Below are 15,638 nucleotides of genomic sequence, written 5' to 3'. Positions count from 1 at the left end.
CTAACAAAGGACCTTTCTTTGCAGAGGGTGCAAGGAGCCCGGCCGGCCCATGTGTCATCCAGCCCCGGCGACTCCCGGCTCTGCGGGGTTAACGATTCAGACACCACTGCGAGCTCTGGGACTGCAACTTGGCTTAGATAGCGTCTCAGCCCTGGGGCAATTCCTCTAAATCAATTTTCAAAACAATCAGTTTAGGGGCTTTTAATTAAGCTTTAAACCAGCGGTTAAAAATAGCAGTTTACTTCTTTGGGATGCAAACTAGGCTAGCGTAAAAATAAATCAGAGAGACGGGCCCGCTGCCTTTTGGGATTCAGGGCGACGTAGATTATATACGTCCCAAGATTACGAGGATTTCTCTTTCTTCTAATACTGATTCTCTCTCTGAGCAGCTGCTCTTTCCCTGCCAGACACCGAAGTGTCCTCAGGACCGCAAAGAGAGGGGATCCCGTGCAGCTTCCCCAAACCCAAGCAAGGGGAGAAAAACAGGGAGGAAAGCTAGGAGCCCAGGTCAGCAGGTCCCCAAGGTTTTTCTATTAAAAGGGGACAGCAAAAATAAAATAAAGGAAAAGCAATACGGAAAAGAAAAACCCCAGCTGGGTGTTACTTGCAAAGAGGAAACCCCCCCCAAAAAGCCCGGCCGGATTTGAAGCTGAGCTGCTCAGCTTGGAGATGGGACCCCGCGAGCATCCTCGCTCTCCACCCGCGGAGATAAATTCGCCTAAAAGGTGAATTTAAGCTCCCTGGGCGCTTTTGTAGTTTAAATGGGATCCTCCAGGTTACCCCCACCGCCCTCTCCCTTTGTTTAATTCTTCTGTGGCTGCAGCTAAAGGGACGCTCGCAGGGCCCAGCTCGAAACACGCGCTCGCACCTTTAAATCCCTTAAGCTCGTGCAGGTTTTTGGCTCCCCAAACCCGGCCAGAAAGCAGATGTTTAAACGCAGCCCTTGCACCAAAGGCAGCTCTTAAAAGGGACCACAGCGTTAGGTTGATTAAAGAGTAATTAAGGGCGGTGGGACTCCTTTGGTGCTGCTCCTAGGACTCTCCTCGCCCGGAGGATTTCTCCCTAGGTGACCCAGATAAATTACAGATAGGGTTGAAATAACTTTTGTCCGCGACGGGCCGGGATGAGCCCGGCCCGCAAATCCCCGCACAGCGGTGGTTAATGAGGCAGTCATGCAAAACGCAGCGAGTTAAACCTAAAAAGAGCCGGCTCGGGGTGACTTCTCCTTCGAGGGCTCCGCGGGTGGGTTTCGGGCCGTTCCCGTTTCCATTCCCAGCCCTCGAAGCTCGACCTTGACCCGGTTTGTCCCCGGTTTAGGGGGCAAAGAGGAGTCCGGCCGCTGCACCTTCCGCGAGGTTGGGTTTCGCCCCTTCTTTTCGATGGGGAAAGACCCGAACTCCCCGTGGGGAGGGGAAAAAGAAATGAGCGAGGCTGGAAAAATCAATCCCAACCGAGAGGAAACGAGGGGATGGGTAAAGGAGGCCGGGGGGGGGGGAATTATCGGGAATCGGAGAGATTTCCTAGGCTAACCTGCTCGGGGACGGGGAGAAAAAAAACACACCCCAAAGGGCTGATTTCCCCCAAAGGGGCGATTTCCCCGTTACTTCCAAGGACTTTCTGCTGCTCCTTTTCCTCCGTTCCTTCTCCCCCCCGCCCCCTGCCTTCCCCCCTTTAGATCTCAGCGTGTTTGCTCTTGACTTCATCCACTAAGTCAATAGTTTGGAGATGCCCTCATCCTCAGAGGCCCGAGCCCCCGTGTCCCCTCCCTGTTTTCTCCTGCGGATAATGGCAGCCTTTTGTCGTGTAATCAAGCTCCCGAGGGGTTGGGAGACAGATATAGATTCTTGGCATTTGTCGGTGAAAATGAAAGCTGGATTAGGCAGAGGCGGCTGCACACTCCATGGTAAAGGACAACAACTATTCCCCCATTGAAAGTCCCATTCTGGTTTGGTTATTTTATCTTTAAAAGTTGTTTGTATTTCTAAAGTGGCTATTGATGCACTTAGAAAGTGTAGCAAGCTGTAAAGCCTCGCTTCAAATGAAAGGCGGACAGAAAAAAAAGAGGAGGTTAAGGGGAGAAAACAGAGTGAGAAAAAATACCGTCATAAAAGGATGGGGAGGGGGAAGAGAAAGAGGGGAAGGGAGGGGGGGGGGGGGGCAAAAGAGTTAAAAAGATCCAATCCTGCCTAAAATCGGAGAGAAAAGTCCCGAAGTCACAGCAGCCGGGGTTCGGCTCCGCTGTTTCCCTTCCCGACGGAGAACATCGCAGGAGAAAATCATCGCGACATTCGAGTTGCCCCCCTTGGGAACCCCCCCACACACACACACACACACACCGGGAGGGTTTTTTCCTCCTCGGGGGACGCTTGATTCTTTGCAACAGAACTGGAAAGCCAAAGCAGATCCGTGCTCTGCTCTGAAGTTAGGTTATTCTTCAGCTTGAGCGCTGTTTGCTCCCTGACAGAGGTTTGCTGAGGCGCTGCTGCCGAGCACTAATGGGGAGGATTGTCCATCTCTGCACTATTCACCTCTGAGCGTTTTCTCTTGAGAAGCATGGAGGCTTTGACAGTATAAATATATAATTCCCCCCCCCCCCCTCTTTCCCGAACATCGCTTGGATTTAATTAGCTTGGGTCTCCTTTAGGTGTGTCTTAATCTGGGGTTGCGCCGTCCTCCCCTCCGGTGGAGAGGAGTGGGATATTTTGTTTTTAAAGCAAAGCATTTGCCAAACGCCCCAAGTTTCCCCTTCCTTTACAGTTTCAGGAGTGGAAATCGCAGTTTACCCGCTGCGAGCCGCACGCACAAGGGAGGGATTGTGGCTGGAAGGAGATTAAGGGGAAAACTCCAGGAAAAAGAAACGGAGCACCGAGGTACAAACCAAATATTCACGTTCTCCGTCAAAAAAAAAAAAAAATGCGGCTTCAAATAGCTCAATTTGCTGCTATTTAGCATCAAACGCTCCTCTCCTCGAGAAGTGGGGGAAAGAATTTAAAAGAATTAAGTTCCCGTGCGCAGAAATAAGGAATCTCTATTAAAATTAACGCCGGCTTTCCCTAAATACGTGACCGTATATACGGTCCCTTCGAATCGCCAGCAGCTCCGGCTATCTGCCCTCTCTTGGATAATTTACACCATACAAAGGTTGGGGGCTATTAATCCCGTCCCCCCCACCCCCCATTCCTATTCATGTCAGTGTTTCTTTCTTTTTTTTTTTTTTTTTTCCCGAGCAATCAAATGTGCTGGAAACAATCGTAGGGAATTTAAACATGACTGTCCCCTGAATATCCCTCGACATCGGAGTGTCCTTTGTACGTTCACCCTCCCCTTTGAGAGACGCTTCTACGTTTCCAAATGCAAAATAACGCGACCGTGGGGTCTTTATTAAAGAGCCAGCCCGGGTTCGGCGTGGGCTGATGGAACCCAAACCCGTTTGGAAGGGAGAAGTTTCATGGGATTTAAGGGCGCTTCTGCTAACTTCAGGCGAGGCGAAAAAGAACCCGAGAGCCTCAAGTTGCTCGAAACCGGCTTCTCGGTGAGCGATCCCGTCAACTTTCCGCTCTCCCTGTCTCTCTCTCTCCCTCTTTTAATTCCCAATAAACATGCAAATCGATTCGTCCCCATAATGGGAACGGGGAAAATAAATAAATTACAGAATTGCGCTCGCTTCAGACTTTTGCCTCCGCTCAAGGTTTGGGTGCAAACGGAAGTGGCAGCGGGTCAGGGGCAGGTCCCCCTACCCTTCCCTTCTCCATTCCCTCGAAAAACAGGAAAATTACGTTTTTCAGATCCCCCCTCCTCCCCCCCATAAAAGGTTTGGGGAACAGCACCGGGGACGCAGCGCTGCGACAACGCCCGTCGCGGCTCTGTCCCCATCCCTATAGCGGTACAGCGGGGGGGTGGCATGCCCCCAGCAACCCTATAGGGGCTGTCCGATGGGATGTCACCCCCCCCCCCACACACACACACACACACACTTTGGGGACAGCCGCCTCTCCGCGGGGCCGCAGCCTCGCAGCTCTCCGTCTCCCCCTCCTCTCTCTCCCGTTTAAAGAAGCCACCGGGTCACTTTGATGCTCGATCTTTAGGGGCTCGGGACAAAGAAGCCACTGAAGGCTGAAGGCTGCCGGGTGTCCCCCCCCCCCCCCCCCGCTCCTCACCTACCCCGAGCGGGAGCCTTGCAAACAGCCGTGCCCCCAGCCCCACTCTTTTAGGGTCAGGCAAAGTGCTTCCTTCCAATTTTAGCAACAGCAACAACAAGCAAAGGGAAAAAAAAAAAAAAAAAAAAAAAAAGCCCAAAGAAGAGTGAAAACCAAGAAGGGCTTCCTCTGCCTTCCAGAGAGCCCGGGGGGCGGGGGGCGGGTGGCAAAGGGATCGAATCTCCCCCCTCGCACCTCTGAGCATCCCTTCGTGCCTTCCGTGCCACCCTCCAGCCGCGACCCCAAAGCCGCCCCGCGGGTTTTCCATTCCTCCCTCCCTAGGAAGCGCGACCCTCTCTTTGAATGCCAAGTAATTTTTTTTTCCCTCCAAAATATAAATAAATAAATAAAAATAAAATAAAAAGGGTTTGTTTTTTTTTTTTTCTTTTTAATTGTTATTTTTTTTTAAACCCTTGACTGCGTTTCTCGGGCAGGTGGAGGTGAGCCAGGAGCATCCCCTGGGTCCTGCTGTTGCGTGAAGGGAAACCCTCAATTTCCATCTCCAGGAAGGCTCGACAGGTGAAAAATAGTTCATCATTATCAGCATTAGGGTATGTATATATATATATATATATATTAACAAGCGCTTTGCTCCTCTTCCTCACCCCAAGCCCCAAACCTCGGGCAGAGTGGCACAAAAGGGATGAGCTCAGCTGTCTTTTGCGCAGCGCGGGGCTGGGGGACCCCTTCCCCTATGGCACTGCCATACAGCTCAGGAACGAGCCCAGGGTCCCCCCCCCCCTCCCCGCAGACCCTACAGAGCCTTTGCGACAATTCATCACAGGACCCAGAGCCATCCAAGCAAGTAATGTGCAGCCTCAGATCTCCTGTGTCCCACAAGACAGAGCGCCTGCTAATTAATAGACAGTGATTCCTGCAAGCAGCCCGAACAGTCTGTAATATGATGAACTTCCTTTGTACCGGTGTCACCACAAATGTTTCTGATAAGGAAAAGCATCCAAGGATCAAAGACTATAAGCTTCTCAATTTCCTCAAGCTGCCTCTACTTTTCCTCACCTACTTTTTCTCTTCTCCCCTCCCTCTGCGAAGCCCCGACCCCACTCCCGGAGCCCCGTTCTGCCTGAAAAAGCCCCAAATCCAACCCCGTCCCTTCCCCGTTTCTCCCCAACTCCCGGTGACAAATGTCTTTATAACCAGGCATTAGCTGACATCTAGTTTCTTTTGTGGCCAGCTCAGCTCCAGCCCCGGGGCGGGATGAGCCGGAGAGGAGGAGGAGGATGGGGATGAAGATGAGGAGGGTTTTTTGGGGTTGGGGGATGCAGCAGATCTCCCTCCTAGCTCCACCGCGTTGCCATCCCTAACCCGAGCTTCCCAACCGCACCTGCGCACCCGTGGTGCTTTATTTCTTATTCTGGGCTGGTTTGGGATGGATGGGACGAGAGACAGCCCCCCCCCCTTCCCTAAAGGACCCCCCCCCCCTCTCAGCACGCATCGAAGGGGGAGCGGTGCCACCAAGGCCCGGCCGGCAGCTCGGAGCCGCGTCCACATCGCTGTCCCCATTCCCCACAGCTCCCAGCATCTTCTCACCCACGCTCCTCCAAAAAAAAAAAAAAGGAAAAAAATAATAATAAAAAGAAAGAAAAATGAAGGAGTCCAAACCAGGCTGAAGTTCAGCTTAAATAAAAGAAGAAGGGGGGAAAAAAAAGAAAAAAAAAATCAAAGGCCATTGGTGGAGAGAAGAGTTGTGTGGCAGCTGATAGAAACGGGCTGCCTTTTTTTTTTTTTTTTTTTTTTTTAAGAATAGTCTCTATAAATATATAATATCTCCAAAGCTCAGGTCTTAAGAGGGTCCCTTATTTGCTTCTTTCTTTTGTAGGAAACGTAATTTTCAGAAAGATGCTTCCCCCCCGCCTTACCCTAATGCTCGAGTAAGTACCTTACAGCTTTAAGGCTAGTGTTATATGTGCTTTAAAATCCTGCCATGTAAATTCCCCTGAAAAATTTGGAAAGCTTCTCGGGGGGGTATGGGTGGGGGTGTTGGGGAGGGGGGCTGGAATGGAGGAGGGGGAGAAAGGGGAGGTTAATCCGGGTTTAATGCTATGATGCAGTCACAGGACCAGGGCTAGGCTGATTGTGTTATCTCTTCCCAACATTTGGGTCTCCCATATTTCACCCAGCCAAATAGCTGCGAGAAAAAAGTGCGTATGGAGGCACTCCTGACGCCTCAGGAAAATATGTTATTAATATCTAAATAACTTCCCAATACTGTCTCTAAATCTCCCCTTCACCACTCCAGATGATGAATTCGTTTGAAGTGTTCTCCCGTCTCATCTTTTCAGTGTCTCTCTCTCTCCCTTTTTTTTTTTTTTTTTTATAACCAGGCTTATTTCAAACTGGTAAATATCTAATTCCTTTAACCACACTGCAGACACGTCTCTCCCCTCTTATATACAATTCTCATTTGGCGAGATCCAGATATAAAACAGAGAATAAACCCCAACACCGCCTTAAACTCCTTCTGGAAATTATTCGGGCGTCGGGAGCGTTTTGGGGGGGAGCACACCTGGATGCCACATCTGCCTCGCAGCCCGTTCCATCCACGCCTCCTCTCTCCTACCCCAATTACCACCGAAACCCCGGGATTAGAAATATAGACCTTCCAGCTTCCTTCCTGCCCTCCTCTATCACGGCATCCATCTCCCCCATAGCCGCTTCCTATCCCTCCCAGCGTATCACGTAATCTACCATTCACCTTCAGATTAGAGATTATTATGGCTGCCTTGTATTTCCTTCCCCTTCCTGCTGAGCCGAACCCCCCCCCCCCCCTTCCCCGTACCCACATTCCCCTTTTTCTTTTCCCTTTTTTTTTCCCTACAGTTCAACCCATTCTTCTCCCCACCCACCTCCAAAAAGAAGGGGAGGGGACGCAGAAAACCCAAACAACCCCCGGATCGCAAACATCTCCCTTATATTATTTCACTTCCCACTGTATAATTGAACCTCTCTCCCCGCATCCTTGTCTTAAGTTTGTTTTTTAAGGCGTCTTGTATTAGATTATACTCGTTCATTCCCCCCTCCAACCTTATCTCTCCTCCTCTCTTCTCTCCTTCCCGTCACACTTGATTTAGGAAGGAGTTTATCTTGCAAACATTTGCCTACTTTGTTTATGTAGACCAGGTTCTGCAGCTACTTGTTCCCAAAAGCCACTGTTTGCCTTTGTAATTGTTATCTGTGTTTATTGTTGTACCTCATTTGTCTCAGCTTTTTTTGTGACATGTAAGCTCCGTGTGTGCTCACATCCAGCCCCCCTCCCTTCTCCCTCTCCCTGTATTTTTTTTTCCCCTTTTCCCTCCCCTCTCTTCTCTCTCTCCCTGAAATATGCACAGAATAACTGAGCCTAAAGCCAATGAATTGCTTGACACTACCCTATCTCTTTCCTGCCCCCCATTATTAGAGCTGATCCCACTCGCAACACTCACAAATCCCGCCTGGTCTCTGTTTGATTAGATTGCCAACCTTTCGTAATCCCTTGATTTGATGAAGTGTCTGTTCCCCCCCATTTCCCCCCTAAACATACATTGACAGAGAAAGCGCTTGTTGGTTTTACAACGATGCAGATTGTTTGCTGATAAATGGACCCGAACCCCCCCCCTCCCCCGGCTCTTGGGGACAAAGCTACTTCCCAGGTGTGGCAGCAAGGGGTTGCCCCCCCCCCCTCTTTTTTCCCCCATATCCACTCCCCTGAATTTAATTAAATTTGGCAGGACCCGAACAGCCTCCTCCCCCCCCCCCCCCCCAAAAAAAAAAAAAACAACCAAGCCCTACGCCAGGGACTGCTATCACATTAAATCATTAGCACCTCGGGGCGGGGAGGGGGTGGGGGGGTTGGGTCACACCTGTTCACGCTTCCCAAACCCCAATACAATTAAATGCTCCGCTGTGTCCGTCTCCTCCAGCCGGGTTTCCCGATCCCCTCCCAGCCCCGCTCACTATTTGCACGGGGGTGGGAAACGCAGCGGTGCAGCCATTGGTGCCCCGTGCGCGATAAAGAGGAGCTCGGAAATAAAGCGGGATGGGGGGGGGGGAATACGAAACAGTAATAAGTCACAAATAAATAATAAAAACGAAGAAAAAGACTTAAGTCACAAAAACACCACCGCAAGCAATTTAAAATAATAATAATAATAATAACTCGCTCTTAACAAGGATATAAAAAAAAAAAATAAAGTGAAGCCTCATGAATATATGCCCAGGGCTAGCTGGAGTGAGCCGTTTAAAGATGAAAGTGCAAAGAAATAAAGGCTCAATTTAATCTGCCTTAAAACCCTTCAACTTAACGTTTGTGCTGGGAACTCAGAGAGTGAGTACTGATTGGGGATAAATACATTTCTTAGCATGCCTTGGAGCTATTACACCCTTCTCCAACACAGCTCCCTATTCAACAGCCACAGTTTTCATTACCAGCTCTAATAAGTCTTAACATTATTAAATGCCAAGCAGACGATAGAAAGAAACAGGCGCAGGGTGGAAGCTTTCTTTAACACTTAAAAAGAGAGAGCATTTAGGGCTGTCTTCCTCCGGCTCCCCGCGAGGAGAACCCGCAAATGGAGCAAAGGCGTTTGGCAGAAGGAAAAAGGCCAAAACAAAGTTTCCCCCTCTCCTCTTTCTCCCTCCCCCGTCCGCGACCATAATGAAAACGCCTTAAAAAAAAAAAAAAAAGAAAGAAAGAAAGAAAAAAAATAGGGGAAAAAAAAAAGCGACGCACACACATGCACCCACGCAGAGCTGGGAACAAGTGTCAGGAATGCGCTTTTATACACATCTATATAAATATATACATAAATTTAATTGCAAACCTCCCAGGGTGGATGGGAAGAGATCTCTGAGGGGCATTGTTATTGCCGGCTCTACAAGTCAAAAGAAGGAAAAGCAAAACACGCACCGCCTCGAAGTGCTTTGCAAGCTGAACGTCCCTTCGTTATCTTAATTGGGGCTGTTACAAGCTTTTCTAAATATGTATGGACGGCGGGCGTTATTATCGGTATTATTTTTTAATTGCTCCCATCTTCTGGCAGAGAGAGCCCCGCACCCGGCTTCACCGCTGCCCGGTTCCGCTATTTCGGCAGCGCCGTAAAATTAACACTTTTTTAGGAGGTTTTTCCCCCAAACCCGCGCAGTCATCACGACGGAGAAGGCGAAAATAAAACGAACGAGAGCCAAGCAGCCCGTAAATAGTGATTTATCTCCGGGCATGGGCTCTCCGCGGGCTCCGGCAAAGGGAATTTGCCCAAATTAGCGCTCGATTCAAACCGGGTTCCGTAAAGAACCCGCGGTTCTTTTCGATTTTTAGGGGAGTGCAGGAGAGGAAACAAACGGGGGGGAAATAATTAAAGGAAAAGGATCCCTCGGTTTAAAAATTATTTCTTTTCCGAGCGACGGGACCCAAAGAAAATCCATCTCCCCGAAATGGAATCAAACGCATCGCGGAGTGACGCGGGGGCACTTTTCCCCGCACACAATGGCCCCGATTTGCAAATGAGCATCGCCTATTTCCAAATCACAAGCAACATTTTGCAACGTCCAACGGCTCGCCTTTTTTCCAACAGACGGTCCTATAATATTACAAAACTATCTAACAGCAGGGAGTTTTGAATAATTTATCTCCCTTTCTTCCCTTCCTTGGCCCTTTGTCCAAACTTTTTCTCCTCCTTGCAGAATTTTGAATGAGAATAGAGAAGCCCTCCCTCCCCCATCCCTTTACTCCATTTTTAAGGCAGCCTAGGGTTTTTCCCCTTTTTTTTTCCCCCTTTCTTTTTTTTTTTTCCCCCTTTTCTTTTCCTTTTTTTTTTTTCTTCTAGTGTTTGCTTTTGTGGCCGGGAATCTTTTGCTTATAAAGCTTCAATAGACTCGAAGGTCTTTGTAAGTGAAGTTCATCTTCAAGGTTGGAAAAAAAAAAAGAGAGAGAGAGAGAGAGAGCGGCAGAGAGATCGGATCCTTAAAGAACCCCCTTTTGTGCACCTTCATTTCAGCGTTTGATGGTGACACGGAGAAGCTTTTCTCTGCCCCAAATTCCCCGCACTTCAATATTCCCCCGCTCAAACCGCATTGTCCCGAATTGGGGAAACTTTGCAGCGAGTGGGAAACTTTGCAGCGCATCGCCCTGCTTCCCACACGGTGATTTGGGAGCAACGCTGCCGATATCTCAAATCCTCCCCGAACTCTGAGCCGGCGCGACCCGCCAGGCCTGTACCATCGCCATTTTGCCATCAATTTGGGGGGGGGAGGGAGGTGGGGGGGAAATAGTAAAACCTCCATTCTTAAGGCTCTTCCATAGGACTTGTGTAATTGCTGCTTTCCTCCCCCAAAAAAGCGCTGAGCTCATTGACACAAGGAAATCATTCTGTGCCTAAAGCGATACCTCCTTCCCTTAAACTTCCCCCTGGTTTCACACACCCTCATTGCCAAACTTCAATTATTTAAAACTACCCTTTCCCCCCCCCGCTTTTTTTGGAGGGTGAGGAATCATCTCCCCCATCCAGCTTGCCAAAATAACATTTCCAAAGCATCACGAGCTTGAAGAACTTGGATTTTTCCCCCCACGAGAGACAAGTGCCAACCACGGGCGGTGTCACCAGGTCCCCCCCACACCAAGCTGCCCTCGAGCTTTCCACCAGCAGCCCCGGCTTTATTATCCCTATTTATTATTTCCCTATTTATTATTTCCCCCCGAGCCCGGTGCTGGTGGCTCTCGCCACAGCCCCACAGCAGCGCGCATCCTGCACTCTCTAATTGATATTGATTGGCCAAATCGGTCAACTGTCAGCCAGAGTTTCAGGGGACCACTTAGAGAGCAGGAGAGAAATCTGTTTAACAAATTCATTTAGGAATCGGAGATGCCTCCCTCAGTCATCTCCCTTTATAAATAATTGATCTGGAGAGGCCGCGAGCGAAATACCGACAACTCTTCCTCGCGGGGATGAGAAAATATCACGACCCCAAGGGCTGGGTACCACTGGCCCAAGCAGCATCACACCTTGGCTCTGCCATCAGTCGTATTTGGAAAGGACAACTGTAAGTCTCTGCAGCCAGACCCTTTCTTATTATTGATCTCAAAGGGGAGGAACCTGTCCCGTGTCCCAAAGGTTCCCCCTATCCTAAAGTTCCCCCCAGTCCAGCCTGGGGCACGCGTGGCCGCCTCTACCTTTGTCGCCCAGGATGCCATCTATGCTGTGCTTGGCCTTCTTCTCCCCGTCTTCCTCCTTCTTGTCGCAGTCCTCCTCTTCCTCTTTCTTCCCGAATTTGATGCGTAGCACACGGCTAATCGAACTCACTAAACCTCAGACAGTCAAAGACAAGAAGGCAAGTATAAGCTGCCTGGGAATGCAACACGGGAAGCCATGGGGGAAGCCAAGCTGGGGCCTCATACACATGAAGGGCACCTGCACCCCTTTTCCCAGAGTTACACAACCACTCCCCATCCCAACTACACCCAAGCACCCCTCAGTTCACCCAAGCGATGCTAACATGAGTGACTGAAGATGGATGCGTTCAACACCTCCACCTGAAACACCTGGCCCCGCTCAAGGGTTGCATGCCCCAGGGTTCCCACCTGCTTTGTAGCAGGGAAAATGTCCCCAGTTCTTGCCTTGCACCCAAAGTGGGGCAAGAAAAGGCCCAGAAGTTTGGATTCAGCCTGCCCAGGACCCTACTTTTGGGGATCTGTGCCCTGCAGAGGAGGCTCTCCCCCTGCAGCAGAGAGGAAATCTGAGCTGAAGGAACCAGGACCTAAAAAACAGCCAGACCCTCAGCACAACTCAATATTGGGGTTCAGCATCATTTTCAGCGAGCGATGGCATGCCTGAATGAATGGAGGCACTGCTGTGCATCCCCACTGAGCAAGACATGGGCTGAATTCCCCTCGACCCTGCTTCAGGGTCTACCCCGTGCATGCTGTCCTCAGGTTGGAGACGCCCGGTGCTTTCCAGGGAGCTGGAATAACTTGTGAAAATTGCTTTGGTTTGCATCCCTCCCCATGCAGAGAAAGGAGCAAGAGGATGCTGGAAACAACCATGCCCCCAGATGCCTCTTTTGGACCATGGGTGGCCTTATGGCCAAGCTGCCTTCTCACCTGAGGGCACAGTGCTGCGGTCGCAGTGCCCGTCCTTCAGCAGCCTGTCCCGGATCTCCCAGCTGAACATCCCAGGGTTCTCCCTCTTGTACTCCTCGATTTTCTTCTCCACGTCGGGAGTCGCAACCTGCTTTTGTGGTCAATGGCCACCAGTGCATGCGTGTGTGGAGAGAGGGAAGGGGAGAGAGGAAAAGCCCTTTTAATTGAAAAATTAAGCCAGGCTGCTAGTTTTGGGGGGGGCAAAGATGTTGAATTTGAGGGGCAGGAAGGAGGAAAATAAAGCTGGGAAGAGGTAGTGTAGTCCCCCAGGTGTGGATTCCACTTGTCCTCCTTGAAATTAAAGCGTATGGAGGATAAGGAAATCGCGAGGATGGGTTTAACCTGAGGTAGAAGGAGGGAGGGGGTACGAGGGATGATTTCTGGGGGGGCTATGTACACCCTGAAGCAAACCAGGGCCGAAGGAAACGCTCCACCGCTTGCCACTTGTTGCACGCGGAAAACCCCGTTAATTTATTCCCATCCTGCTGCCCGGCACTGCTTTCTCCCCATCCGATTGTGCAAGCCGTACCTTCGCTCAAAACCCTCTCGCCTCGTTCATCCCTAAATTCTTCCCTCTCCTCCCAAAATAAGAAACCCCCCCGCCGCTTCCTAACACTGCGCGTCCGGCCCGTAGCGCGGCCCCACATTGCACTCACCCTGGGCTTGCTGCCCCCGATGGCCCCGGGCCGGATGGAGCCCGTCTCTTGGTACCTGCAGAGGATTTTGGAAACGCAGCCGTGGGAGACCCTCAGCTGCCGGGAGATCACGCAGGGCCGGATCCCGTGGTGAGCCATCTCCACGATCTTGTGGCGGATGTGGTTGGGCAGCGGGCGCCCGTTGATGAAAACCCCTCCGAGTTGGTTCACCCGGCCCTGGCCCAGTGGGGTGGACACTGGGGATGGGGGAAAAAAAAGGGGGGAAAGGGGAAAAAAATCAGGCAAAATTCCACGCATCCCTCCCCGTGCCTCCAGCTTGCATCGCAGGGATTTGCACCTCTCCAGCGCGTCCTAAAACCGGGGGAAAACCTCTCTCATCCCACGGAATTGGTTTTTATCCCGTATCCCCACCGTGCCCTTTGCTGCAGGGGAAAGTTTTCCCGTTGAAAATAGAAGGAGCCGCGCATCGCATCGCATCGCCCCTCCGTCCCCTCGGGGTTGCGTATCCGCGCGTATTTGGGGCATTTCACACCTACACTTTGAACCGGAGCCGAAAGAGGAGAAGATTTAAAACCCCATCGCAAAGCCAAATAGGATGCGAAAGAAAAAACAAAGTTCACACTTTCCCCAAAAGCGCGCAGCGCTCCTCGCTCCAAATAAAGGGGCTCCGCGCTCCCAGCGAGGGGCTCCGCGCTCCGAATTAATGAGGGGCTCTCTGTTTGCGGACAAACTTTTTGGACACAGGCTCTCGAAATCCCCTCGAGGGCTTTTTCTGCGGGTTTGGAGGAGCCGCGATGCGCAGCACCTGCGGGGTCGGTATCTCTCGCTGTAGATTTCGAAGATTAATACGATTTCACAGGCTTCGAAATTGAGGGGGGGGGGGAATATTAAAAAAAAAAAAAAAAGACGAAGGGAAGAACTCAGCTGCGCAATTTGCAGCGAGGCTGGAGGGGGCGAGGGGGCGATTTTCTCTTTACAAAGAAAAGTCGATTCCAGAAATTGCCTCGCGATTTAACAAGAATCATGCACCACTAATTCAAAGTCACTTGGCCAGCACTCCCTGGATATATCATTATCGACAGATAACACTCGAGTGGCCAATTTTACATTCAAGAGGTACTAAAACCGCCGCCCGCTCTCTCTTTTCATTATTCCCAGTCATGTTGTGCAAATATTGTTGTAATCCTTTGATCCTTTCCCTTGCCGTCTGTTTTACTTCATTTGCTACAGAAAAGCACTTCAGCAAATCCCCCCAGCTTGTATGTTTTGCAGGCTGCGTGGCTTTCCCCAGCTTTGAGTTTCGCCACTTGATCACGGTCCGTATGAATTTCTCCTCTTTAATAAATGCGGGGAGAGGGCTCCTACTCTAATTTTGAATTTTTTTTTTAATTTTTTTGATTTTTTTTTTTTTTTTAATTCATATCATTCTCTCGCACAGCTTTGGGGAGAAATAATAACCCGGGTGCCCACACAAAGGGAAAGAAGACGACGGGGGAAGTTGCTTGCTCCGCGAGTGGAGATGTCATCCCCGTGCATGACACTTTGCGAGGTGACAGCTCCCGTGTCCCCCCCTTTTCTCGGCCAAAGCCGCCCCCGAGCGGAGCACGGCATCTGCTCCCAGCTCCAAAGCTCCGGGTTCGGCTTTTATTTTCCCCGGGAGAAGTTGGAAACCATCGGTTTTCCTTTCCTTCTTTTCTCCTCCTTTCTCCCTTTCCTTCTCTGTAGGGCTGGGACTCTTTGAGTTCGGAAAATTGATAACAGTAATAATCATACGGGGGTAACCTGTCTCCCGAAACCCGCGCCTAACTGCTTGAAACAGGAGGAAAAATAAAGAGCAAAGCGTGAAAACAGAGCGGCACAGCTGCTCGGGGAAGGGCACGGCGTGGGAAAAAGGCTCCAGCCGCCTCGAAGTTGGATGCTCCGCACAGGACCCCCCGGCTTGGACTTCAAGTTAAGCTCCGTCCTCACCCAGCTCACCTCTCCCCGGCTTAAAACCCATCCCAAATTCATTCTTTGGAAGGTGTCCCTCCCCTCCAAAAAAAAAAAAAAAGAAGAAAGAAAAGAAAAACAAAATAAATACCTACCTTCCAAAGGGAAGCCGGTGCGCGGGTAGTTTTGCCCCGGCGCCGGGCGCATCATCCGCGGTACCGTCCCGGGGAGCGCTGCCATAGCGGGGGGCGGCGGAGCGGCTCCGTGCGGAGCTGGGGCACCCCCGAGCCCCGGGAGACCCGAGAGATCTGCGGGGTCTCCTCTTGGTCCCCTTGAGGCTGAAGGCTCTCGGTGGTCTTCCAGCCCGCGGCTGCAAAAACAAACGAACAAACAAACAAGGGAGAAATCATCGCTCCGAAAAAATCATCACCCTCGGAATAATCATAACGAAGTGGGGGTGAAATGATGGGAGGGTGGGGGGGAGGTCTTGGGGGGGTGGGGGGGGGATCACCCACCAGAAATCCCTCGGAAAGTTTTAGGGCTATGTCACAACCGGCCTGAGCGGGCGCTCCGGAGGAATGTAACCCAGACTGCAGGGAGAAGCAGACACATCCAAAGTTGCCTCGGTGCTGGGCTGGGCTTAGGGATGGGGGGGCGTAGGGGGAGCTGAGTTTCCCCCTTAAGCTGAGTTTTCCCCTTATTTTGTTATCGCTGCTTTATTTTTTTCCT

General features: G+C 50.8%; 1 protein-coding gene across 3 annotated transcripts in view; it reads right to left on the bottom strand.

Moving 5' to 3' along the window:
• The window catches only part of PAX7 (paired box 7), an 87,628-nt gene extending 72,479 nt beyond the window's left edge, over window positions 1–15,149 (bottom strand). For 2 of the 3 annotated variants that reach the window (XM_021417536.1, XM_021417537.1), the window contains exons 1-4: window positions 15,065–15,149; window positions 12,981–13,216; window positions 12,286–12,415; window positions 11,359–11,487 (exon numbers count right to left, since the gene is read on the bottom strand). In XM_021417536.1, the coding sequence (XP_021273211.1) occupies window positions 11,359–11,487; window positions 12,286–12,415; window positions 12,981–13,216; window positions 15,065–15,149 (580 nt within the window). Of the gene's footprint in view, window positions 1–11,358; window positions 11,494–12,285; window positions 12,416–12,980; window positions 13,217–15,064 lie in introns of all 3 variants that reach the window. The other variant, XM_021417538.1, reaches the window with a different exon arrangement.

The sequence above is a fragment of the Numida meleagris genome, chromosome 20, assembly GCF_002078875.1.
Source record: "Numida meleagris isolate 19003 breed g44 Domestic line chromosome 20, NumMel1.0, whole genome shotgun sequence".
Taxonomy (NCBI): domain Eukaryota; kingdom Metazoa; phylum Chordata; class Aves; order Galliformes; family Numididae; genus Numida; species Numida meleagris.
This window is presented reverse-complemented; position numbering and strand designations above follow the sequence as displayed.